At 58.4% G+C, this 24126-nt stretch overlaps 2 protein-coding genes across 4 annotated transcripts in view; both read left to right on the top strand.

The window, feature by feature from the left end:
- Window positions 1-5: 5 nt before the first annotated feature.
- Window positions 6-7533, top strand: KISS1R (KISS1 receptor). Its single transcript, XM_075902630.2, has 5 exons — window positions 6-459; window positions 3212-3336; window positions 3601-3736; window positions 4682-4920; window positions 5503-7533. Exons 1-5 carry the CDS (start codon window positions 213-215, stop codon window positions 5857-5859), a joined length of 1104 nt encoding a protein of 367 aa, XP_075758745.1. The 5' UTR covers window positions 6-212; the 3' UTR covers window positions 5860-7533.
- Window positions 7534-19497: 11964 nt separating this feature from the next.
- Window positions 19498-24126, top strand: part of ARID3A (AT-rich interaction domain 3A) — a 76463-nt gene continuing 71834 nt past the window's right edge. The window contains exon 1 of one of the 3 annotated variants that reach the window (XM_089775013.1): window positions 19498-19628. The gene's annotated coding sequence lies outside the window, so the exon portion shown is untranslated. Of the gene's footprint in view, window positions 19629-19659; window positions 19914-20091; window positions 20483-24126 lie in introns of those variants that run through there. The other 2 variants (XM_089775014.1, XM_075902640.2) reach the window with 2 other exon arrangements.

Below are 24126 nucleotides of genomic sequence, written 5' to 3'. Positions count from 1 at the left end.
CGGATTCGGAGCGGGGGGAGGGGATGCGGCGCCTGCCACGGGGCTCTGCAGCTCGGTCCCGCGTGGGGCAGCTCTCGGGCTCCTGGGGTCCCCGCCGCGAGCGGCTGCAGCCCCGGGGGGGCGCGTGAGGGGGGCTTGGGCACCCCCCAGCTGGGCTGCGGGGCAGGGTCCGGGGAGAGTCCGGCCGCCCCACGCGGGACGCGGCGGGCACCATGCGGGGCGCCGCCGCCAGCGCCCGGCTCAACGCCTCGCTCCTGCTGCCCGGCCGCGCGCCCTGCCCCGGGGCGCTGCCCTGCGCCAACAGCTCCGAGCCCCGCGGCCCCCCGCGCCTGCTGGACGCCTGGCTGGTGCCGCTCTTCTTCGCCGGGCTCCTGGCGCTGGGGCTGGCGGGCAACGCGCTGGTCCTCTTCGTCATCTCCAAGCACAAGCAGATGCGGACGGTCACCAACTTCTACATCGGTCAGTGGGGCAGCGGGCCGGGCGCGCGTGGGGCTGGGCACGGGGGCGCGCGTGGGGCTGGGCACAGGACATGGGGGGCTGGGCACGAGGGGGGTGCACATGGGGCTGGGCACAGGACATGTGGGGCTGGGCACGGGGGCGCGCGTGGGGCTGGGCACAGGACATGTGGGGCTGGGCACGGGGGCGCGCGTGGGGCTAGGCACAGGACATGCGGGGTGCGCTGGGGCTGAGCACAGGACATGTGGGGCTGGGCACGAGGGGGCGTGCCTGGGGCTAGGCACAGGATATGGGGGGCTGGGCACGAGGGGGGTGCACATGGGGCTGGGCACAGGATATGGGGGGCTGGGCACGAGGGGGCATGCCTTGGGCTGGGCTCAGGACATGTGGGGCTGGGCACAAGGGGGCGTGCCTGGGGCTAGGCACAGGATATGGGGCTGGGCACGAGGGGGCGTGCCTTGGGCTGGGCTCAGGACATGTGGGGTGCACATGGGGCTGGGCACAGGATATGGGGGGCTGGGCACGAGGGGGCATGCCTGGGGCTAGGCACAGGATATGGGGCTGGGCACGAGGGGGCGTGCCTTGGGCTGGGCTCAGGACATGTGGGGTGCACATGGGGCTGGGCACAGGACATGGGGGGCTGGGCACGAGGGGGGTGCACTGGAGTCGGCCAGTGCTCCCGCTCAGCTGGCAGAGATGCCCAGCCATGGCCGGCTGCGTCCCAGCCGAAGGCGCAGGTCCCTACAGAGGCTGGGGCTCTGCACAGCCCAGCACCAGCATCTCCCTTACCCCCCTGCAGCCGCTCCACACGGGAGGGGCGGGAGCCGTGGGGAAGGGGGCTGCCCACTCTCCTGTCTGGTCTGGCAGAGCTGGCACGGCAGGAGCAGGGCCGGAGCAGGGGGCAGTCGCACACCCCACTGGAGGGACGGGGAGTTTTTAAGGGGACAGTGGCCTCTGAATGCCACTCAGTGAGTGGGGGCTGGGCACTGAGCCCTGAGGGGACGGCTGGGGGATGGGGCTGGGGGCCATCAGAGTCTGCACCGAGCCTGCGGAGGGGAGGGATGACTGGGCTGTGCCAGAGCCCATAGGCAGCCCGCAGCTGCATGGGGCACCATGAATTTTGGGGCAATTGGGGGTGCCCACGTGGCTGGATGTTTTGCGTATGGCCCTGTGCAGACAGCGCGCCAAAGAGGGACTCCAAAGAGTTGCCCTGAAAGCCAGGGGCAGTGGGCAGACCCCACTGGCAGCTGCAGGTCCATGCTAGTGGCTGGGCGCCTCGCACGCACTCGGGAACAGGCCTTATCCAGAGCGGTGCGGGTCCCTGGGGCGCATGCCAAGAAAACGCGTTTCCACGCAGCGAAATGGGAGCGGAGGCAGCTGGGAACAAAGACCGTAGGCCCGGGCGGGGGTGTGTGTCCGGGAGGCAGGGACTCTGCAGAAGATTTGGGGGGCTGTGGAGAATAACCAGCGGAACGGGAGTCCCCCTGTAACGCTGGGTCAAGCCACCCGGGGCAGCGTGAACGGGAATCTCGGTCAGAGCAGAGACGTTATTTTTACCTCTGTATTTGACCCTGATACGTGGGCTCCTGTGTCCAGTTCTGATGCCCACAATTCAGGAAGTTGGTGGACAAATTTGAGGGGCTTCAAATAAGAGCCACGGGAAGGATTAAAAGCTTGGAAAACCTGCCTTATAGCTGGGGCCCTACCCAATTCATGGCCATGGAAAGCACATCACGGACCAGGAAATCTGGCCTTTCGTGAGCTGTTACCTTGTACTACACAGATTGCAAGGGGGAGACCAGCACATCTCAAACTGGGGGGCCTGAACCAAACGGGAGCTGCGGGGGCAGGTCACAAGGTTATTTTAGGGGCGAGGGGGTGTCATGGTTCTGCCTCCCTGAGTTCTTCAGACCGGGTGGCTGGAGACGGGTGCCCAGCTCTGAAAGCAGCGCCCTGCCAGCAGCAGCGCAGACGTGAGGGGGGCCGGGCTGGGCCGGGCTGGGCCAGGCCAGGCCGCCCTTCTGCGCTGCTGCTGGCGGCAGCTCTGCCTGCTCCAGGAGCTGGAAGACGGGGGATACGGGCTTGATGCAGGAATCCCTTAGGAGACATTCTCGGGGCCCTTGAAGATGCTGGGCCGGGGCATATTGACCCAGCTCTGTGAACTTCCCAGGAGCAACGACAATTCCCCTCTGCTGAGGCACAGCCCTGGGAATCTGTGGGTGCCACGAGGGAAGCATCTAACTGGTGGAAAAATACGAGGCCCCGGTCTGCTGCTCTCTCCCAGACTGTGCTGCTGCAGGTGAAATCCTGCAGCGCTGGCCACAGTGACCCCTGGTGCTATACACCCTTTACCTGGAGTGAAGAGGAGCGGAAATAAACCAGGGCTTGGCCTACATAGAAAGAGGGTCAGTTTCCATATTCCAGCAGGAAAGTCTTTGTTTCGGGCCTGTTCCCAGAGTGGCAGGGGGTGGTGAGAAATGAAGCCGCAAAGGCCGTCTCGTTCCCCTTTTAAATCAGTCTGTGGCCTCCCTGATGCTGAGGGATCCAAGTGCTTTGCCACCATTAATGGGTGTCGCCTCACCGGGCCCCTGAGCGACAGAGCAGAGCTATTCTCCCCATCACACTGGCAAGAAACTGAGGCACTGCTATTAAGTGACTTGCCCAAGGGGGCACAGGGAGCCTGTGGCAGAAGCAGGATTTGAAGCCAGGCCTCTCGAGCCCTAATCACTGCATGACGCTGCCTTTCTTTTGGCAGCCAACCTGGCCAGCACAGACATCATCTTCCTGGTGTGCTGCGTGCCGTTCACCGCCGTGCTGTACCCCCTGCCCGGCTGGATCTTTGGCGAGTTCATGTGCAAGTTTGTCAATTACATTCAGCAGGTGAGGCGCTAGCCAAGAGCTTCGCCCCCCCCTTGGGCAGAGCAGAGCCCCCTGGGGCAGCAACGGGGGGAGCTCTGCCCCCCCCTTGCACACCAGCACCTCACGCTGCTGTCACACGACAGGGCACACCCCGTGCATGCCAATCCGCCTCTGGCGTTTTGCTGCCTCCCCACCCCTGGGGCTGAGGGCAGAGGCCCAGCGTGGCCTGGCCCCCCGCCAAGGCTGCTCCCATGGCCTTCCCTCTCCGCTTCTACCCCCTTGTAGGTCTCCGTGCAGGCCACCTGCGCCACCCTGACGGCCATGAGCATGGACCGCTGGTACGTGACCGTGTTCCCGCTGCGCTCCCTGCGCCTGCGCACCCCCCGCCTCGCCGCCGCCGTCAGCCTGGGCATCTGGATCTGTGAGTGGGGCTGGCGGGGAGTGGGGGACACTTGGCCCCCTGGGGCGAGCTGGCCATGAGGGGCTGTCTCCGGAGCTCTCGACAAAGAAAGGGGAATGGAATGGATCTGGCCCTCCACTTTGTTCCCTGGCTGTGATCCAGGTGCTGGGTCGGTTCTGTCCCTCCCCCTGCTCTCCCGGCTGTGAGCCCAGTGCTGGGTCGGTTCTGTCCCTCCCCCCTGCTCTCCCGGCTGGGAGCCCAGTGCTGGGTCGGTTCTGTCCCTCCCCCCTGCTCTCCCGGCTGGGAGCCCAGTGCTGGGTCGGTTCTGTCCCTCCCCCCTGCTCTCCCGGCTGGGAGCCCAGTGCTGGGTCGGTTCTGTCCCTCCCCCCTGCTCTCCCGGCTGTGAGCCCAGTGCTGGGTCGGTTCTGTCCCTCCCCCCTGCTCTCCCGGCTGGGATCCCAGTGCTGGGTCGGTTCTGTCCCTCCCCCCTGCTCTCCCGGCTGGGAGCCCAGTGCTGGGTCGGTTCTGTCCCTCCCCCCTGCTCTCCCGGCTGTGATCCAGGTGCTGGGTCGGTTCTGTCCCTCCCCCCTGCTCTCCCGGCTGGGAGCCCAGTGCTGGGTCGGTTCTGTCCCTCCCCCCTGCTCTCCCGGCTGGGAGCCCAGTGCTGGGTCGGTTCTGTCCCTCCCCCCTGCTCTCCCGGCTGGGAGCCCAGTGCTGGGTCGGTTCTGTCCCTCCCCCCTGCTCTCCCGGCTGGGAGCCCAGTGCTGGGTCGGTTCTGTCCCTCCCCCCTGCTCTCCCGGCTGTGAGCCCAGTGCTGGGTCGGTTCTGTCCCTCCCCCCTGCTCTCCCAGCTGGGAGCCCAGTGCTGGGTCGGTTTTGTCCCTTCTTCCTCCACCAAGCCCCAAAGCCAGGCGAGGATCCAGCCTGGTGCTGGGTCACTGATTCTGGTGCTTGCTGCCCGTGGCAGGTTCCTTTGTCCTCTCCACCCCGGTGCTGGTGTACAACAGGTTGACAGAGGGCTACTGGTTTGGGCCGCAGACCTACTGCAGCGAGTCCTTCCCCTCTGCCGCCCACGAGAAGGCCTTCACCCTCTACAACTTCCTGGCCGTCTACCTGGTGCCCCTCCTGACCATCTGTGTCTGCTACGTGGCCATGCTCTACCAGATGGGCCATCCCACCGTGGAGCCGGTCGATAACAACTACCAGGTAACTGGCTCCTCCCCCTGCACTCCCTGCACACACCAGTAGGGGGCGTGTGCATGCGGAGAGCTATATAAACCCTGACCCCCAGAGGCACCGAGCACCCGTCGCTCCTGTTGGCTCCCCCTTGGCCGCAGGGCTAAATTCATCCCTGGTCTCTGTACACGCCGGCGTGCGCACAGCACGTGCATGGCGTATGGCTGCAGGGAGCTGCATCTGTGTCCACGTGCACGTGCACCACACACGCTGCCATTTGCACCTGTGCACTCACCACACGGCGTGCCTGTGAATGCACACTGAGGCACCCTGCTGGTTGCACATGTGATGCTCAGAGGGTCCCCTTCTCCCCCGCGGTAGTGGCTGGGCTGTCGCTAGAGGTTGCTGAGCCCGCCACTGGGCTGTTCCTTTAGCTCAGGCAGCAGCGGCTCATGCTTTGATCCGGAGGTCGCCGGTTTAATCCCCGCTCCTAACCACTCTCCCGGCGGTGTGGTGCTATACGCCCGTGCAACCCCTTGTGTGCGTGCCACTTTGCACGTGTCCAGCTGGCGCACGTGCGACCGCCCATGCCCTGTCTCTATGGCGTGCAAGGTGCAGCAGCTGGCGGAACGCTCCGAGGCGATGCGGGCCAAGATCTCCCGCATGGTGGCCATCATCGTGGTGCTCTTCACCATCTGCTGGGGGCCCGTTCAATTCCTCCTCCTCCTCCAGGCCTTCGCCCCCCGCTTCCAGCGCAACTACTACGTCTACAAGGTGAAGATCTGGGCCCACTGCATGTCCTACGCCAACTCCTCCGTCAACCCCGTCGTCTACGCCTTCATGGGGGCCAACTTCCGGAAAGCCTTCAAGAAGGTCTTCCCCTTCATCTTCAGGCCCAAGGTGGGCTGCGCCAGCGTGGGCCGCGCCCATGCCAACACCGAGATGCACTTCGTCTCCTCCGGCACCTAGCGGGGGCACCTGCCCCGCCCTGCCCAGAACGTGAGGCCGGCTGGGGGGCCCTCTCTCCTGAGGACGTGCAGCGCCGCTCGTCCCCAGCGCTTTACCTGCCCTCTCACCCGCCACTGTCAGTCACCCAGCTCTGCGGGGACGGCAGCCGCTTCTGTAGAGCCCAGCAGCGCCGCTGCCCGCTCAGGACAGGAACGCGAGGCAGGCCCGCAGAACGTGATTACCCCCAAGAAACAGGCGACGCTGCTACCCCGCTGCCCCCGGAAAGATGGCCGGGGACTTGTAACCCCCGCAGAACCAGAAGCTCTGCTTTCCCTCGGAAAGAGGTCTCCCTCCGCCAGCACCCGCTCACTCGGGGAGCAGAGCGCCCGCTTCCAGATCACTAGTGGCACTTCGGATGCCGCTTCCGTCCGGACCCTCCCGTCTAAGTGGTGCCCTGCAGGCCCCCCCAGGAACTCTGCCTAAGTTCTTTCTTGTGCGGCCTGCTGATGGACTTGTGGTCGCACACACACAACCCTGTAAATACCCACACACCCCTGTACACACAGCCCCGCACACCTCCCCCAACACACACACACACTCCGTACACACACCCACACCCTGTACACCTCCCCCAGTACACACACCCACACAGACCCCGTACACCTCCCCCCGTACACACACCCACACAGACCCCGTACACCTCCTTCCGTACACACACCCACACAGACCCCGTACACCTCCCCCCGTATACACACCCACACAGACCCCGTACACCTCCTTCCGTACACACACCCACACAGACCCCGTACACCTCCTTCCGTACACACACCCACACAGACCCCGTACACCTCCCCCCGTACACACACCCACACAGACCCCGTACACCTCCCCCCGTACACACACCCACACAGACCCCGTACACCTCCTTCCGTACACACACCCACACAGACCCCGTACACCTCCTTCCGTACACACACCCACACAGACCCCGTACACACACCCCTGTACACACAGCCCCGCACACCTCCCCCAGTACACACACACACACTCCGTACACACACCCACACAGACCCCGTACACCTCCCCCCGTATACACACCCACACAAACCCCGTACACCTCCTTCCGTACACACACACACACACACCCCCCGTACACACACCCGCTCCTCAAAAAATGAGGAGTAATGTTAGTGCGGACTAAGGGCTTTAGTCCGAACTAACGCGTCCTGGCGCGCACTTCCTGGTTTGAATCAGCTGTGATTCGAACCAGCGCGCCGGCGAGATCACGTTAATGAAGCGCGGGATATTTAAATCCCCGCTTCATTAACTACTTTGGTCGTCTCCATTTGCATCCCTAGTCTGAACTAGGGATGCAGTGTAGACGTATCCTCAGATCCCAGGAAATGCCTCTCTTGTGGAACACTAGACTGAGCTGGCTGTCAGCGGCGCTCATCCCGGGTCAGTGGACACCAGCCGTCTCCCTACGACTCCTGGAGGCCTGGCCAGTGAGTCGTTAAGCCCTCACTTACTGGAGCAAACTTTTCCTGGGGCCCGGGTCTAACCTATGTAATAATGCAGCTCCCACCCCCCAGCATGTGGGCATGTCCCATCGCCCTGTGTTGCAGGGAATTATGGTAACGGTTACCCCCTTTTTACAGAGCAGGAGCTTGGGCGCTAAGGGTATGTCTACACTACCCCGCTAGGTCGAACTAGGGTGGTAATGTAGGCAACCGGAGTTGCAAATGAAGCCTGGGATTTGAATTTCCTGGGCTTCATTTGCATCTCGCCGGGCGCTGCCATTTTTAAATATCCGCTAGTGCGGCTACACGCAGCACGGACTAGGTAGTTCGGACTAGGCTTCCTAGTCCGAACTACTGTTACTCCTCGTGAGGATGCCTAGTCTGAACTACCTAGTCCGTGCTGCGTGTAGCTGCGGGCACGGAGTCCGCACTAGCGGACATTTAAAAATGGCGGCGCCCAGCGAGATGCAAATGAAGCCCAGGAAATTCAAATCCCGGGCTTCATTTGCAACTCCGGTTGCCTACATTACCACCCTAGTTCGAACTAGGGTGGTAATGTAGACATACCTTAAGTTAAGTGTCTTGCCCCAGGCCACAAAGGGCAAGTAGCAGAGCAGAGACACAAACCCAGCTTGGCATCTAGCGCCCTAACCACTGGGCCAGGTTGCTCCTGCTGGAGCCCCTGGGATGGATCCGGCCTGGCTAGTCCAGTCCTTGTAAAGACACCGAGGCTCAGAGAGAGCTACTCAGACACCGCCTGGAGAGTAACTGGCCCATCGATCCCACAAGTTACTCCTCCCATGCTGCTGGGGGCAGATGGGCAGCAAAGAATGGAGGGTCCCCGGTTGCTGAGAAGAGAGGATGGAGGGTTCCGGGTTGCCAAGGAGAGAGGATGGAGGGTTCTGGGTTGCTGAGGAGAGAGGAATGTGGTTGCTGGGTTACCGAGGAGAGAGGAATGTGGGTGCTGGGTTGCCAAGGAGAGAGGAATGTGGGTGCTGGGTTGCCAAGGAGAGAGGATGAAGGGTTCTGGGTTGCCAAGGAGAAAGGATGGAGGGTTCTGGGTTGCCAAGGAGAGAGGAATGCGGGTGCTGGGTTGCCAAGGAGAGAGGATGAAGGGTCCTGGGTTGCCAAGGAGAGAGGATGGAGGGTTCTGGGTTGCCAAGGAGAGAGTAATGTGGGTGCTGGGTTGCCAAGGAGAGAGGATGGAGGGTTCTGGGTTGCCAAGGAGAGAGGAATGCGGGTTCTGGGTTGCCAAGGAGAGAGGATGAAGGGTTCTGGGTTGCCAAGGAGAGAGGATGGAGGGTTCTGGGTTGCCAAAGAGAGAGGATGGAGGGTTCTGGGTTGCCAAGGAGAGAGGATGAAGGGTTCTGGGTTGCCAAGGAGAGAGGATGAAGGGTTCCGGGTTGCCAAGGAGAGAGGATGGAGGGTTCTGGGTTGCCAAGGAGAGAGGATGGAGGGTTCTGGGTTGCCAAGGAGAGGAATGCGGGTGCTGGGTTGCTGAGGAGAGAGGATGGTAGGTGCCGGGTTGCCCAGCAACAGGCACTGCTCGGTGGCATCCCATTGTCTCCCTGCCCCGTGGCCATGGAAGTGGCAGCTCAGGGTGGCTGGTGGCATCGTCTCTCCCTCCAGGGGGCAGGAGGGTGTTCCGGGCCCGGCAGGAAAGGACTAGCCCCCTACGGCTCCTCAGGGGGAGCCCTGCTCCTTTAAGGGTCGGGGGGCCAGGGCCAGAAGCTCAGACCCAGCTGGGAAGGGGGCGGGGATTTCTACAAAGGGCTTTGTTGCCCCAGGGAGGACGCTGGCGCCTGTAGCGGGGGAGGGGTGCAAAGGGCCGGGGTCCAGGTTGGGGGCCAGCGATTCTCAGTCAGGGGGCGCGTGCCCCCGCGTGCAGCCCCTCAGCGAGACCTCAGGCCCCACACACTGGCCGGGCCCGCAGACAATGTGCAATGCAACAGTCACCGTCGAATGGGCTTGTACAGGGCCACTAGCAGGGTCACCGGCCTGAATTAATTGGGGTTTTACCCCCCTCTCTCTAGGGGAGCAGGTGCAGCTTTGGCCGGCAGAGGGCCCCCTGCTTCCCAAAATAAGATCCCCTGTTGCTTGGTCCTTAACTCCAGTAGTTTTTGTTTCTCCCGCTTTCAAGGGCTGCTGGCGCTGGGGAGGAGGGTTGGGGGCAGGCTGACCCCGACAGCCCCAGGCCTCTCACGGCAGCAGCTCGGGGCCAGGTGAGACGCACCTCTCCGTGGCCTCCATCTCCAGTGGGCACAGCCCGGGAAGGGGGCACGTCCCCCAGCTGGGGCAGGTCCCGGTTCATCTGCCCCCTGAGCTCCCAGCCAGAGCGAGGAACGCAGCAAACGGGGCACTTTCCCCTCGCTCCCTGACGAAGGGACCAGCCAGCTCAGCCCTCCCCGCAGGGCTCCCCCCTCTTCTGCCTCGCCTCGGTCTCTTTCCCGCACCGTTCAGTGAGAAACCCCACTCCGGGTACGGCCCATGGGCCGGGCCCCCAAGCCCGGAGTCTGCTTTAAGTGAGGATCAGCGGAAGCTACGTCCCGAATAGCGGGGTCCTCGCTGTCCCCATTTCGGGGCGTTCTGGGACAGCCAGGCAGGCGCATGAAGTCTCACGTACGCGGTAGCTGGGGATGCGGCTGCTCCGTCCCGGTGTCTGCCTAGGCTCAGTCTGCGAGCCGGGAGCTCTTGGGAGGTGAGCCGCAGGGGCTGGCGGATGAAGGCGGCTGAGTTCCGAGGTTTGCGGGAGGGTCGGGGGATGCCGGGCGGCTGCGCAGCTGGCCACGGGAGGGTGAATTCCTGGTCACTGGGAGTCACTGGAGGCCGGGCTGGAGGCTGGAAGGGCCGAGGGAGGATCTCTGGCCGCGTTAATGAGCCCTGCTGGCCTTGGCATGTGCTCAGCCCCCGGGCACGGGCCGTGGAGGGGGACGGGCTGGGAAGGGAGATTCAGAATCCTCAGATGGGGCCGGACACTGCCCTGCTGGGGGGGCCGGCGAACTCCAGCCCTGCGCCCCCGGAGGCAAAGGGCTGCCCGAGCTCGTGTCTCCGGAGCACGGGGCAGACGCCCGCTGGCTGGAGGGGGGCCTGGGAGGCTGGAGGGACCCCTGGTTTGCCAGCGGGCACCAGCCCAGGCCCTGCTCCCCGATGGATCTGGGCAGCCCGTGTCCTGTGGCAGGGCGCCCTCTAGTGGTGCCATAAGCCCACCCAAACCAAGTGTCAGTGCCCAAAGCACGCTGGCGGTGAGCGAGGCCGGAGAGCCGCTGTGAATCCAGCTGGGGGGTGTCTGGGCGACGGGCCGGGCCACCAGTTCCCCTTGGCTCTGCCACAGCCCCCCAGCCCTCTGCTCTTTGACACCCCCAGGCCTCTGCAGTAGCCCCCTGCTGAGAGCCCAGAACGGAGCGGGCCCTGGAGCTGGAGCTCGGGGCGGGGAAGGGCCGATCCTCTGAGCTGGGAAACGGCGGGGTAAGGGGATCTGCCCAGCGGCCCCGAGGCAGGAGGGGGGTTGCCCAGCCGGGGACTGCAGCCTGGCAGGAAAAGAACCCGTCTGTGAGCCCCTGGTGCAATAGCCAAACCATGTGGGTGTTTGCGCGCGTGCGCACAGACGGGGCTGTGGGGCTGTTGTGGGGTTTGGGGCTTTTACCTGAGTCTGCTCCTCCGAGTGTGGGATATTCTTTCCAAGAAGAACCAAGACCCTTCTAAATGTGTTTTTGGATGAGGCTTGGCCTCCGCCCCGAGCTCCCAGCTGCACCTTGCGCAGAACATCTGTGCATCTCCGCTGCCTGGGGCTGGGCTGCCAGTCAACATCCCAGCTGCGAAAGACCGGGCCAGCCGCCTGCCTGTGGCCATTGCTTCTCGTGCCACGAGGGGGCGACTGGGCCCCGGCAGAGGACTGGCTGCTGCTGGGGAAAGAACACCTGGCTTGCAATGGCAGGCCCTGTTAAAGTGGATGGGAGCTTTGCCCCATGCGTGGAGGGCCAAGCAAGCCTCGGTAGGAGTGTCAGCCGTCCGCCAGCAGCACTCAGCAAAGCCAGTCTTGGTTTTAAAGAGGGGTAAACTGAGGCACAGAGCTGCTTGAGGCGAGTCAGGAGCAGCAGGGTAGGGAATAGAACCCAGGAGTCCTGGCTGAAGGATTATTTTCCCAGAGGGCCCAAGATGCCTGTTCCTATCCCACAGGGCCTGTAAGGAGCCCGTGGGGAGCCGCAGTAGGCTGCAAAGGGAGGTTAGAGGGGGTGGAGAACTAGGAGGCTGAAGCAGGATGACGTACACCTAGGCCAGCCTGGCCGGGTGTTTGTCATGTATCGCTTCATCCCAGATTGGGCCGTGTGTGTGTCCATGCGCACACACATGCCTCCTATCCCCATCCCCTCATGAATTCAGTTTGCTTTTACCTTCAAAAAGCTCCTGAGAAGTGTGCAGCCTTGGAGGGCTGGCTGCTCCCCAGCAATCAGCACCCAAAATTGGGAGCCACTGGGGCCTGTGGAACAGTGTTCCCTGAAAGCTGCGTGCTTGGGTGGCCAGCTGATTAGTAGAGCACCGACAGCTGGCCACACAGGTGTTTTGATGGGTGGTGCTCATGCTTGGTGCACAGAAAAAATTATTCAGCACATGGATGGAAAATATTAATGGGGACCCTTGTGGAGCACCTGATCCAAACACACTTCTACTACATTGCTGGCCTGTGCAGACTACGGCGAGGATCAGTCCCCCCTGCTCCTAAGTCAAACCCTGTTCTTGTCTGTAGGATCCTTTGGGGGCCAGGCCCCGCTGTCAAGACTCACAACCTGCTTCCCAGCCATAGCCAGGGCATTTCAATAACCCAAGAGCAGATTTTTCTACCAGAGCAGCTTGTATCATGCTGGGCAGAAGCTGGTTTTGACCTGACATCCCAGAGACTTTTGCCATATCCGCTGGGGATGTGACCGTGTCCCCGTGTGGATGGGTGACCGGTCGGCGTGGGTTCACCGGTGGGCGTGCAGGGTTACGCGCAGCCCCCGCCCTGCTGCGGGGCGAGGCTCTGTGTACATCTCAGCAGCCACACGTTTGCCTAAATAAACCCATTTTACATCCCTAGTGTAAACCCCTTCTGCGGGGCAGATGCTTTGGCACAACCTGTATTCTAACACACAGGCGCCCCCACCCCGCTTCCTCCCGCTCCCCTCTGTTTGCCCAGCAGCCCCTTTTCCTAGCCACTCCCTGCATCAGCCTGGCTTGTAATTCTACCCTCCCGGAGAGGCCCTCAGGGCTACCATTCTGCCTAGCAGGCAGGATATAGGTACAGCCACTCTGGTTTGTTTACTACAAGCCTTGATCTGCTTTAGGGAGCGTCCCTAAAGTGAGACAATTTCTTTCCACAGCCTGGGAATACTGGCTGAGGCACGCTGGCTCCTGGGGAACCTTTAAACTGCCCCCGCCTGGGCCTGGTGCCGTTCAGCCCCCCGCCGCGGGACGGCGGCCGAGAGGCAGATTCAGGGAGCAGTGGCCGTTTGGCCTCCCCAAAGGGCCGCTCAAGTCCTAAGTCAACCAGGACCCCAAAACAGCTGGGCACAGGCTGGAGCGACGGGTTCCCGCGTCGCGGCTGCACCCTTGGGGGTGGGTTGCGGTTTGCACTCCCTTTGCTGCCCAAGAGAAGCAGACCCGGGGTGTCTCTGGCATAAGGGAAAGACCTGTGGGGAGGGGGCGGTGTTCCAAACCTCAAGGCACCAATTTAAGGTGGGGGGGACCAACAGGTGGCTTGGCCCACTGCCCCATGGAAAGTGAGCAGGGCTTTTCCCTGATCCGAGTCGAATTGTCCAGCCAGCTGAGATAAGGGGGCTGTAGCGGAGGTTTTAAATACAGGGAGACACTTTCAAGTACAACGGCTAGTACGGAAAACCTCCCACGGTCAAGTCAATTTCATCCCTAGGTCCCACAGCACTTTACCAAGTATCCTTAGCCCCAACTGGGGAAACTGAGGCACAGAGCAGTCCATGCTGACAGCAGAGTGGGGACTGGAAGCCAGGTCTCCTGACTGCCACACCCGGATCAGACCACACTGGAGTATTGACATTTTATTGCAAACCCCCCCTCACACTGCTAAGTAATTTCCAGACACTTTCCCACCCACATCACTCTCCAGGAAGAGACGGCTTCCTGCTTCCCAGCTCTTCAGTGCCTAGCGCCGGCCTCTGCAGTAAAACCGTTTGTCGCCCAGGGCCTAACACAATGGGGACCCGGGGTATGACCGGGGCTGCCGGGCACGCCAGCAATACAAATAGTTGCTGGTCCGCCCCTCCCTCAGTAACCACCTACCAGGTCCTGGTGCCCCTTTTTGTAGCGTAAGGAGTCTGGTTTTGCTGCAGGAAGCCAGGATGTTTCCAAAGGTTTGCTCTCTCTGACCCCTGAACAAAGGTGTGTGTGTGTGTGTGTGTGTGTGTGTGTGTGTGTGTGTGTGTGTGTGTGTGTGTGTGTGTGTGTTAAACTTCACAGTAGCTAATACGTGGCAATGAATCCTTGTGTGGACAAGGGCGTTGCAGCACTGACCGGCATGAACAATTAAACACCAGCTTCGTGGTTGTCTTGAGCTGCAAACGTGCGGAAAACTGCGACTGACTTGACACTGCGACTTCACTGCAAAACCAGCTGGGCTTTCCATCCGGCCAGTTCTCAGTCGGGCCTGGGCTATGCGAACGGGGAAAGTCGACGTAAGAGGCGCAGATCCCATGATGTTAATTACGTAGCTGGAGTCGACGTATCATAGAATCATAGAACCACAGAGCTGGAAGAGACCTCAGAAGGTCGTCAAGTCCAGCCCCCTGCTCTAGGCAGGACCAATCCCAGCTCGATCAACCCAGCCAGGGCTTTGCTAAGCCGAGACTTAAACACCTCTAGGGATGGAGACTCCACTACTTCTCTAGGTAACCCATCCCAGTGCTTCACCACCCTCCTAGTGAAATAGTTTTTCCTAATATCCAACCTGGACCTCTCCCACCGCAACTTGAGACCATTGCTCCTTGATCTGCATCTGTCACTACTGAGAACAGCCTCTCTCCATCCTCTTTGGAACCTCCCTTCAGGAAGTTGAAGGCTGCTATCAAATCCCCCCCCCCCCTTTCTCTTCTGCAGACTAAACAGACCCAACTCCCTCAACCTCTCCTCATAGGTCATATGCTCCATCCCCCTAATTTTGGTCGCCCTCCGCTGGCCCCTCTCCAATGTGTCCACATCCTTTTTGTGGTGGGGGGCCCAGAACTGGACACAATACTGGGCCCAGTATCTTAACTCGCGTGTCGGCGCCGTCCACCCAGCGGGAGGTCCACAGGAGCAAACGCTTCTATCTCAGAACTGGGAGGGATCTTGCAAGATCACAGAGTCCAGTCTCCTGCCTTCACAGCAGGACCAAGCACCAGCCCTGACAGGTTTGCCCCAGATCTCTAAGTGGCCCGCACAAGGGTAGAACTCCCATTAGCTTCCCTTACCCCTCGTGAGGAGCAGCAGAGCCGCGCAGTTCGAATGAGGGAGGCTTCGCTAAACCGGCTAATTTGAACCCTAGAAGATCGACTGTGGCGCACAGAGGCCGCCGTGAGGTCCCAGCGGGCACAAGGCTCGGGCGTTTTTTATCTGTAACGTCGCTAGTCGAAGTCAATCCACTCCACGTTCTGTGTTGCCCTGGGCCAAGTAGATCAAGGTGAAAACAGCAGCGCTCGTCTCTCGTGGGGTCGTGGAGAAGACGCGCCTGGTTTGGGAGTGGAGGGGTGGAACAGGCGCCGGGGTCGCAGAACCCATGGGAGAAAACACCATTTTTCCTAGTCAAGATAAAGCCAAGAACTCCACCTGCGCTCTGCCCCGTGGGGTGTTTCCCAACCGCCCTGCCCCTCCAGGTGCTGGCATTCGGAGGGTGAGAGTTTTATCAGTGAGACTTTTGAATTCTGGGGGCATCTCTTGTCTGAGCTCAGTGCCGAATGGCGCTTTGTTACCCCAGGCCTTTGGGCAGGGCATTCGCCCCAGACATGCTGGGGCCCAGATGTGGAAGTTTAGGAGCCTAAATACTTTGGTGATCTTGGCTAGCGAGATCCATTGACTTGCCCCTTGTCATGGCAATGACAGCAAAACCAGATCACAGTGGGTATGCCAGGAATTAATTTGGCAGTAGACATTCTGACACCCACTCAGCTTTAACCACTAAACCATACTGCCTCCCATATCTGGGGATTGAACCTAGGTGTCCCGATTCCTGGTTGGTTCCTTTAACCAACACTCAATGTCCCCCACCTCATTAGTCCCTTGTATTACCATAGCTCCTAGGAGCCCCAGGCATGGACCCAAGATCCTGTGGCGCTTGGTGCTGCACAAATGCAGAACAAAAAGTCCCTACCCCATGGAGCTTATGTCTAAGTGCGAGCCAAGAGCCAACAGAGAGACACAGACCAGCAGGGGAGAACAACGAAATGAGACCACGCGGACATTTTTTTCTGCCTTGCAAAGTCAATCTCACTTGAAAGTTTTCAATTCCAAAGTCCTCTGTCTAGTCCAGCGGTTCCCAAACTTTTCAGCATCACGCCCTCTTTTTGCTTTTTGAAAAACCCTCACGTCCCCCCCCCCAAACAGCAGCAAAACTTGTTGAGCGAAAAAAAAAAAAGGAACTGACAGGGGCAGCAAAACTTGATGGGGGGGGGGGAAGCTGGGTCACCTCGCACCCCCCCTGGAATTTCTCCCCCCCCCCCAGTTTGGGAACCCATGGTCTAGTCAGTGGCTTCCACTCCTGCATTGCTCTTCACAGCAGTCAACATAAGGAAAGGGGGTGTGATGTTGTGATCCAAAATCACACCTGTAATGAGGCATGCCACGATAAGGGGAACCCTCAAATGCCATGCGTCAGGGCATAAGTAGTTTGCCAGCAGGGGTCAGGAAGGAATTTGCCCTGCCCACATCCAGAATTGCACCATGGTCCAGGTCACTGCCTGCATGTCCCCCTCTAAAGTATTAGAGATACCGGCCGCTGGGAGAGAGAATTCCAGACTTGGGGGACCAATGTTATCTGACGAACAACTTCAGCTTTCAGCCGGTGGAGCTAGACGAAGGCACGCCGCCGCCTTTTTCTGATGCAGCTGGTCACTTGTGCGGCTTACATCTCCGGTGGCAATTCACAGGAGCATTGTGTGTGAGCCAACCTCTGCACCCCAGGAAATGCTCCATCTTTTCACCACGGCCTTTTGGAGGACCTATGGGGACCACAACTCTGACAGCTCCTAAAGACCTGCCAACACAAATGCCCAGCCTCTGACTAGCTGTGTCTGGCTTTTCATGCCCCCAGCCCCTCATTCCTTGCTTAGAGCCTCTGGAACTTGTGGCCTTACCCTCTCTGCGCCTCAATTTGCTCATCTGTAAAATGGGTGTGTGTAAGATATTATGTGGCTGTGTTGCAATGTGTCTGTGAGGCCTGCCTGGGGTTGGGGATGCTAAGTGCTAATTATTGAGACAAGCTGGATTCCTTTCCAGCTTAGTTTATGTGCTTGTCCTTACCTGTGCATGGCAACTTTGTTTTTATTGTAAACCATGAAATAAAATGCAAGGTGAAATAATTATACCTTGATGCATCGTTGTAATTGAGAGACCAGCATTCTCATGGCAGCTGTAATTGGGACGCACGCATACTAAACTCAACGTCACAAGTCATCAGACAATAATCCCTAACTCCTAGGCAGCACTTCCCATTTGCAGAACTCCAAAGGCAGATCAGAATTGACAGATGGGGAAACTGAGGCACAGAGCTGGGGCTGGCAGAGCCTGGACTAGATCACAGCTCTCTTGAGTCCCAGTCTAATGTCCTGAAGAACCCAGGAGTCCTGATTCCCATGCCATGCTTCGGACTCCCGGTCCATTCCGCGCACCACGCTGACTCGCTGGTGTGGGCCACGTGCCGATGAAGCACACTTAACGTGGCACACAAGTGTAAAGTGAAGTGTGCGTGTCAATGTTTGCCAATCAGAGTAGCTACGTACCATCACTCCTCCTCTTGCGTAATTAAAATCGCAACCACCAAGTTGTGTTAACAGAGAGTTGTGTACATAACACGAGCCTCTGTTTGAACCTTTCTGGGTTGGTCTTTGTAGCTTTGCAAATGGAAAGCAGGAAATAACTAGTATTTATACAAATACAATTCAGCTCCCCTGGTATTGACTAGTTCATCTGAAATGCCTTAATTTCCTGCAAAAAATCAAATTGTTACAAGGATAACATCCACAGTGGGATGCTAACAATAATCCAGAGTCTGTGGGTGCCGTGATCGTCTAGTGCTTGAGGTTGCAGCTGGGAAAAAAGTAGGATTAACTAGCTGTTTAGCAGCAACAATGTGTATGGAGCTGTACAAAATGCACCAGCGCAGTTGTGAACATTTCTCTGTAATGAACATACTTAAACCAGTGTTGTCAACTCTCAGGAGCTCCGGGAGGTGGCTACTTTGTGTCTCTGTGTTAGGGGGAAAAGTTCCTGCCCCACAAATGCGTTAAAACTACAACTGCCTGGGCCACACTAGGATTAGATCATGTCTCAGCTAATGTGTTAAAAACACACTTCTCTGGCCAACGCCAGGTGCCCCAGAGGACGTGAACAGAACAGGGAATCATCCAGTGATCCCTCCACCGTTGCCCATTCCCAGCTTCTAACAAACAGAGGCTACAGAGATGGACTTGCCCTCCATGAATTTATCTAGTTCTTCTTTGAACCCTGTTAAAGTCCTGATCTGCACAACATCCTCTGGCAAGGAGTTCCACAGGTTGACTGTGCGTTGCATAAAGAAATACTTCCTTTTGTTTGTTTTAAATCTGCTGCCTATTAATTTCATTTGGTGACCCCCTAGTTCTTATGTTATGGGAACAAGTAAATAACTTTTCCTTGTTCACTTTCTTCACACCTGTCATGATTTTATAGACCTCTATCATACCCCCCTTACTGTCCTCTTTTCTAAACTGAAAAGTCCCAGCCTTTTTAATCTCTCCATTCACATGGGATTCATCTAATGTAATAAGTTCTTAGCACTTCCTAAAACTGGGGGTAATGGAGTCATAGGTTCATGACCAGTCTACTACGTCACAAGTTAGACACTCCAAATTGGTGGGCATGTCTGAGAGCTTTTGGCTGTAACCTGTCTGTGCCTCTGTTTCCCTACCAGTGAAACGAGGACAGAGAGACCGATCTTGGTAAAGTGCTTTGAGATCCACAAATGAAAAGTGCTGTGTGTTATTATTTTCTTATCACAATGAAGCTTTTTTCATGCCCGGCCTGCTGCGTGTTCTAATTGCAGCTGCTGACTTGACTCCCCAAAATACCCTTTACTCCTGTTAGCCGAGCAGAAACGAGAAAGCTGGGCGGGAGGGTCTGTGGGATCACAAACCAGAAATACAGGGTTGTGCTAACAGAAATGACAGACTTGATAGGTTGCAGGTTTAAAACAAACCAAAGAAAGTTTTTCTTCATGCAGCACACAGTCAACCTGTGGAACTCCTCGCCAGAGGAGGTTGTGCAGACTAGAACTTTAACAGGATTCAAGAAAGAACTAGATACATTCATGGAGGTTATTAGCCAGGCTGGGCAGAGAGGGTGTCCCTGGCCTCTGTTTGTTAGAAGCTGGAAACAGGCGACAGGGGAGGGATCGCTGGATGATTCCCTGTTCTGTTCACTCCTCTGGGGCACCTGGCATTGGCTATTGTCACCAGACAGGATATTGGGCTAGATGGACCTTTGGTCTGACTCAGTCTGGCCGTTCTTATGATGAAACAAGGGTGGGGGGCATGTAGTCCAACCTGGCAAACTTTAGCTGGTCAGTTTTTCCCTGACTAACACACCCTTCTGAGTCTCCTCCAGGGAGGTGAACACTTTAAAAGTAAAAAAACAAAACAAAGAGCCCCGTCCAATCCTACTTAGGGAATGACCAGTCCAGAGCTAGATTAAACCAATACAAAGTTAGAGGCTGGGTCATTTGAGTAGCCACCATTGCAGGAAATAGAACTACTCCTGCGAGTAAAGTTCGCCCACTCGCGTTTTGAGTGTTTGCAGGGGCGGGGTTGCAGGCTGGACAAGAGTCCATCAGAAGCAAAGAAAAGACTGGACAGTATCTCTTTAAATTCCACCTTCCGGGCTCTTTTGAGACGCTCCCTACTGTGCAACCCTAACCTAAAGGCAGTTCCGCCTCAGCCCCCCTCCTCCCTTTTTTTTTTTAATTTAAAGGAGCCGCGTCCATTTCTGTTTGTGCCTGTGGACACCTCACCGACCAGCTCAGACTAGAAGAAACAGGTATTTATTTTCTAAGCAACTGCAGAGACAGGAATCTAGGGAATGTATTTCTGATGCTTTGCAGCACAATCTTTACGAGAAACTGCAACGTCTACTAAGACAGACTCTCGACTGCAGATCTCAAAGCACTTTCAAGCTCTCCCCTCCCCCCATTTCCAGGCGGGGAAACTGAGGCACGGAGTCCGGGCCAGGCCAGGCCTGCTTGCAAGTCAGGCGAGCTCCGCATGGGTTCGAATCGCTCTCAACAGCCCCGTTTTAACATGCTGCAAACAATCAGGCCAGGGGGTAAGCGGTATTTCCGGGGAGACAGGAGGGTGTGTGTGTGTGGGGGGGGGGGTTTGCAGGATCGAGCCCTTCACATTAAACAAATTCAGCGCTACAAACGTGCGATTGCAAGTGAGTTACGTGCAGTTCACACACACTGGGGAGGCGAAACAGGCTCTGGGGGGGTTAAGCTCCAGGAATCACGAAGACGAGGAGCCGCCCCCGGACTTTGCGCGTTTTCGGGGGCAGCCGGGGAAGCGGGAGATGGTCCCTAGCCGGGCAGCCCTCTCCAGGGCAGGTTTCTGATTCAGAGGTTAGGAATTTGCATCTGATTGCTATTTGTCACCCAATGATTTGCCGCTCCAGCCATGAGCACGCCTTAGGCAGGAGGGGGAGGGGGGCCAGCGCCTGCCATGAGAAATTTACCAATCAGGCCTGATCGGGGAGCATTAAAACAAACCCAATTAAAAGAGCGGCGCCGGAAAAAGAAAAAGAAGCGAGGCTCGACCCGGGCCCCTGCGGACCCGCTGCTGGGGGGCTGAAGATCTCTAGGGCGGCGATGGGGCTCCCCAGCGTCCAGACGGCCGTGGGTAAGGACCCTCCTTTCTAAGGGCCCGGCCCGTGTGGCTGGCAGCGGGGGCCGAGATCCGCCAGCTTTTTATTTTGCAGGGGGGGGGTTAAAAGCCCCTCTAAATAAAGTTGCTGGGGGGGCACAATTGGCAAGGCAGGCTCTTAGTCTGCCTGTCGATGCAACTTCTATCGACCCCCCCCTTTCGGCGCCTCTAGTGGCATGAGCCCCCCACCCCCTCTTGCATCAGGAGTCACTTCCACAGGGGCCCGTCGAGGCAGGCTGGGAGCCGCCTCTAGAGTCCAAGCTCGGGTCTGCTGGGGGGGGGGGGAGCTCTCCTGGCAGAGGGCAGGACTGCCCCCCCCTTGGGCGAGGGAGTCCGGGGGGGGGTCTCTTCTCCACCTCCCCATGCTAGAAGCTCAGCTAAAAGCCGGGGGGGGGGAGACCTGCAAACAACCCCCCCCCCCCCGCCGGTTCGATGCGGAAAGGGCTTGTGCCTTTGCAAAAGGCTCCATGTTTCTCAGCCGCCCCGGACCGGGCCACTGACCTTTGGGTGCCTGGCAAAGCGACCCCCCCCCCCAGGCCCTTGCAGGTCCCCCTGGATGAGCGACCCCCCCGTGAAACTGACCGCGCCGCGTGTGCGCGTTTCCCCCCCCGGGCGCGTCCCTGCGTGGGGATCCGGGTCTATCGGCTCTGCAGGGCCGGCTGCGAGTGAAACCCGGAGCCGGAGGGGGTGGGGGCTGGACGTGGCTGCGGCCGCCAGACCTGTAAGGAAGCCCCTAGAATCGCCTCCAGCTGGCTCCCCCCCCCCCGATTTTCCAAAACTCGGGGCGGGGGGGGGGTTACACCAGTCCTCTTGTTTGCTCTGTCGCTCTGCCTGACTTTAACCTTTGTTACTTCTGTGTGTGTGTGTGTGTGTGTGTGTGTGTCAGTCACAGTCAGTCAGTGGGGGTGTGTGTGTGTGTGTGTGTGTGTGTGTCAGTCACAGTCAGTCACTGGGCTGATTTCCAGCTGGGTAAATTGTTGCATGTGTCTTGCAAGCTGTGACTCCACTCTGCGTCCCCAATATAAAAGCTTGGGACAGCTTTGCCGGCAAAGGGAGTGTGTGAACCCGGCCACGTAACCCTCTGGTCTCCAGTTGTCTGCCCGAAAACCAGTGTGCTTGCCAGACTCCACATGCCTTGTTGGCTGTTACAGGAGCCCCTACAGACCTGCTGTGCTAGGCTCTCCATGTGCATAGCGAGGGTCCGTCCTGCCCCGAAGTGCGCTATTGAAGTGTCCACGACAGAACTGGAGGGGAAGGGGATGCTTGTCTGAGGTCAGGTTGCGGGTTTGGGACCCCCGTAGCATCCTGGACCTGTCCTGGGGCTGGACTTGTCCTCTGCACCCCTGAAGCCATGGGGCAGGTGAGAGGCTGTGAGAGATGCTTTGTGTGTCCGGGCTATAGACTGGTCTTGGTGCCTAGCAGACAGGTCCCTGGTTCCCAAGTAAGGCCCTGGGGTGTTACCATCATATAACTTACTGGCTTGGAGGCAGTAGCAATTCAAACGTTTTCCTCCTTTTTCTGCCCCCAGTTTGTTGCTTTAGTGTTGCTGTGTGCCGTTAGAACAACTGTTTGTTCCTCCCCAGAGGTGGCTGCACTCCATTGAGGGATGTAATGCTACAGTCTGAATTGTAGTCTGTAAAGTGATTTAGGGCCCTGAGGGATAAAAGTTGCTGTGATTGAGTAGGAATAGTTTTATATTTAAGGTTCTACCTGCATCTTTGTTTCATAGCCTCTAATTTCTGTGGTTTGGCTGTTCTTGCACCCTGTCGCAATGTTTCTTTCACCAAATCTGAGTAGGTGCATTTTTCCGGTGAGCTCGGATGATTTGTACGGCATGCTAATGTTAGTTTGGAATATGTTCTGCTAGATATCCGCCCCTCCCCCTTTGTATTTTCAACCAGAAACCTTGAGAATCTGAGAGGAAACTTGCCAAGGCTTGTAAGCGTGTGTGCGCAAAACGAATCACGGGTCGGTACGTGCCTACGTCAGAACTTGGACCAAAAGGTTCTGAGTGTGGCCTCGTGGCTAGGGCAGGATCAGAGAGTGAACTCCTGGTTACCGCTCCCAGCTTTGCTAGTCGTTCGCTGTGTGAGTAAGGAGTTCGCGTCTCTCTGGGCCTCAATGTCCACATCTGTGAAATGGCCACAAGAGCCCTTCAGTGAGGCGGGGGTACAATTTAAGGGGAGCCTGTGGGCCTGGGATCATCTCTTGTGCATTCGCCATTTGTTGTGTGGCTCTGCTCCATGACCCTGCCTCTCAGGCTCCACAGCAATACCCCTGGATTGTGAGCTTTCATCTTTCAGGGCCCACACTACCTCTTGTGGCTGGTGCCTGGAGCGAGCGGTGGATTTCTGACCCCCTTGGCCGCAAGGCATTCTGACCTGCCGGGAGGGCTGGACGCAAGGCTAACACCACACTCCCTTGCGTGGTGTCGGTGTGTGTGTGCGCGTCGGTGGTGTTTGCTGTTCCTCTTGCGGCTCCCTTCTCGGGGGGGCGGGGGTGCGGCTGGATTTATGTTTTAAACGTAGCTTCTAGTCCTGCCGGCCACACACGTAAAACACGACCTCTAAAGGTTGGGAAAAATCAGGAGGCCCCAACCCTTCTGCGAGTGTAAATCACGTGATTTTTTTTTTTTTGTGGGACCAGACTCACAAGTGTCTGGACACTTCAGGGTGACGGCCCCACGCCGGTGCAGGCAAGACCGAGCCGCTCTGGCACCCTCCCCATGCAATCGATGTGGTTGTCTTATCGCTGCTGTCTGCCTGGCTAGCTCAGCCATGCCATAGCAACCAACCCTCTGGAAGGGAGGAAATGGCTTCTCTTGCTCGAACGCGTGGGAAGATCAGAAGGGGAGGGGAGCGGACACAATGGGCAAAAACCTACAGCAGAAAACAAAAATGCAACGGCGCCCGTCTGTGCTCGGGAAGAACCTGCCACGCTCTGGAAGGAACGTCCCTCGGCCCCGATGCTGCGTGGCTCGCGCCCTGCTTCACAAAGATCAGGGCAAATTTTTCCCCCTGTTCTGATCCCCCCCCCATTGAATTTTTGACCCTGGGCAGTTGTACTTGTGAAACAACCGCCCCCCCTTGCTGACTGATTGTTCCTTAAATGGGTTGGAGGTAAACAGAAGCCGGTTGTCCAGCAGCAGGTCGCTACAGCCCGTGTGTTGTGCCGTGTGGCTAGGCAGCATGTCCATCCTCTTGCAAAACCCAACGGCCGGCTCGGGCTTATTTTTAGCTGCGTTCAACTGACACCGTCTCTCAATTTTTGCCGAGCACCTGCTCACACGGCGAGCCGGGGGGTTAGCAGCTGAGTGCCAGCGTGCTGCCGTCAAGCACAGCAGACTTCTGTGGCTATTTTTAAAAGGAGTAGCAGCCCCTGAGCCCCAGGCCCCAGCGTGCCAGGTGCCGTACAGACACGGCGTAGGAGTCTCTGAAAAGCAGGCAGTCCACATGGGTGGGGGGGAAGGGGTTTACCCAAAATCAGAGTGGATCAGTGGCTGATCGCCCCAGTTCCTGCCCACTAGACAAATTCTGTCCCGCTCTAGTGTTGCCGGTTTTGCTTGGACATATTCCTGGCGGTTCCATCCTATGGCACAATCCTGAATCCCAGGAGACGGC

This window comes from Pelodiscus sinensis, chromosome 32 (genome assembly GCF_052426305.1).
Source record: "Pelodiscus sinensis isolate ZL-2025 chromosome 32, ASM5242630v1, whole genome shotgun sequence".
Taxonomy (NCBI): domain Eukaryota; kingdom Metazoa; phylum Chordata; order Testudines; family Trionychidae; genus Pelodiscus; species Pelodiscus sinensis.
This window is presented reverse-complemented; position numbering and strand designations above follow the sequence as displayed.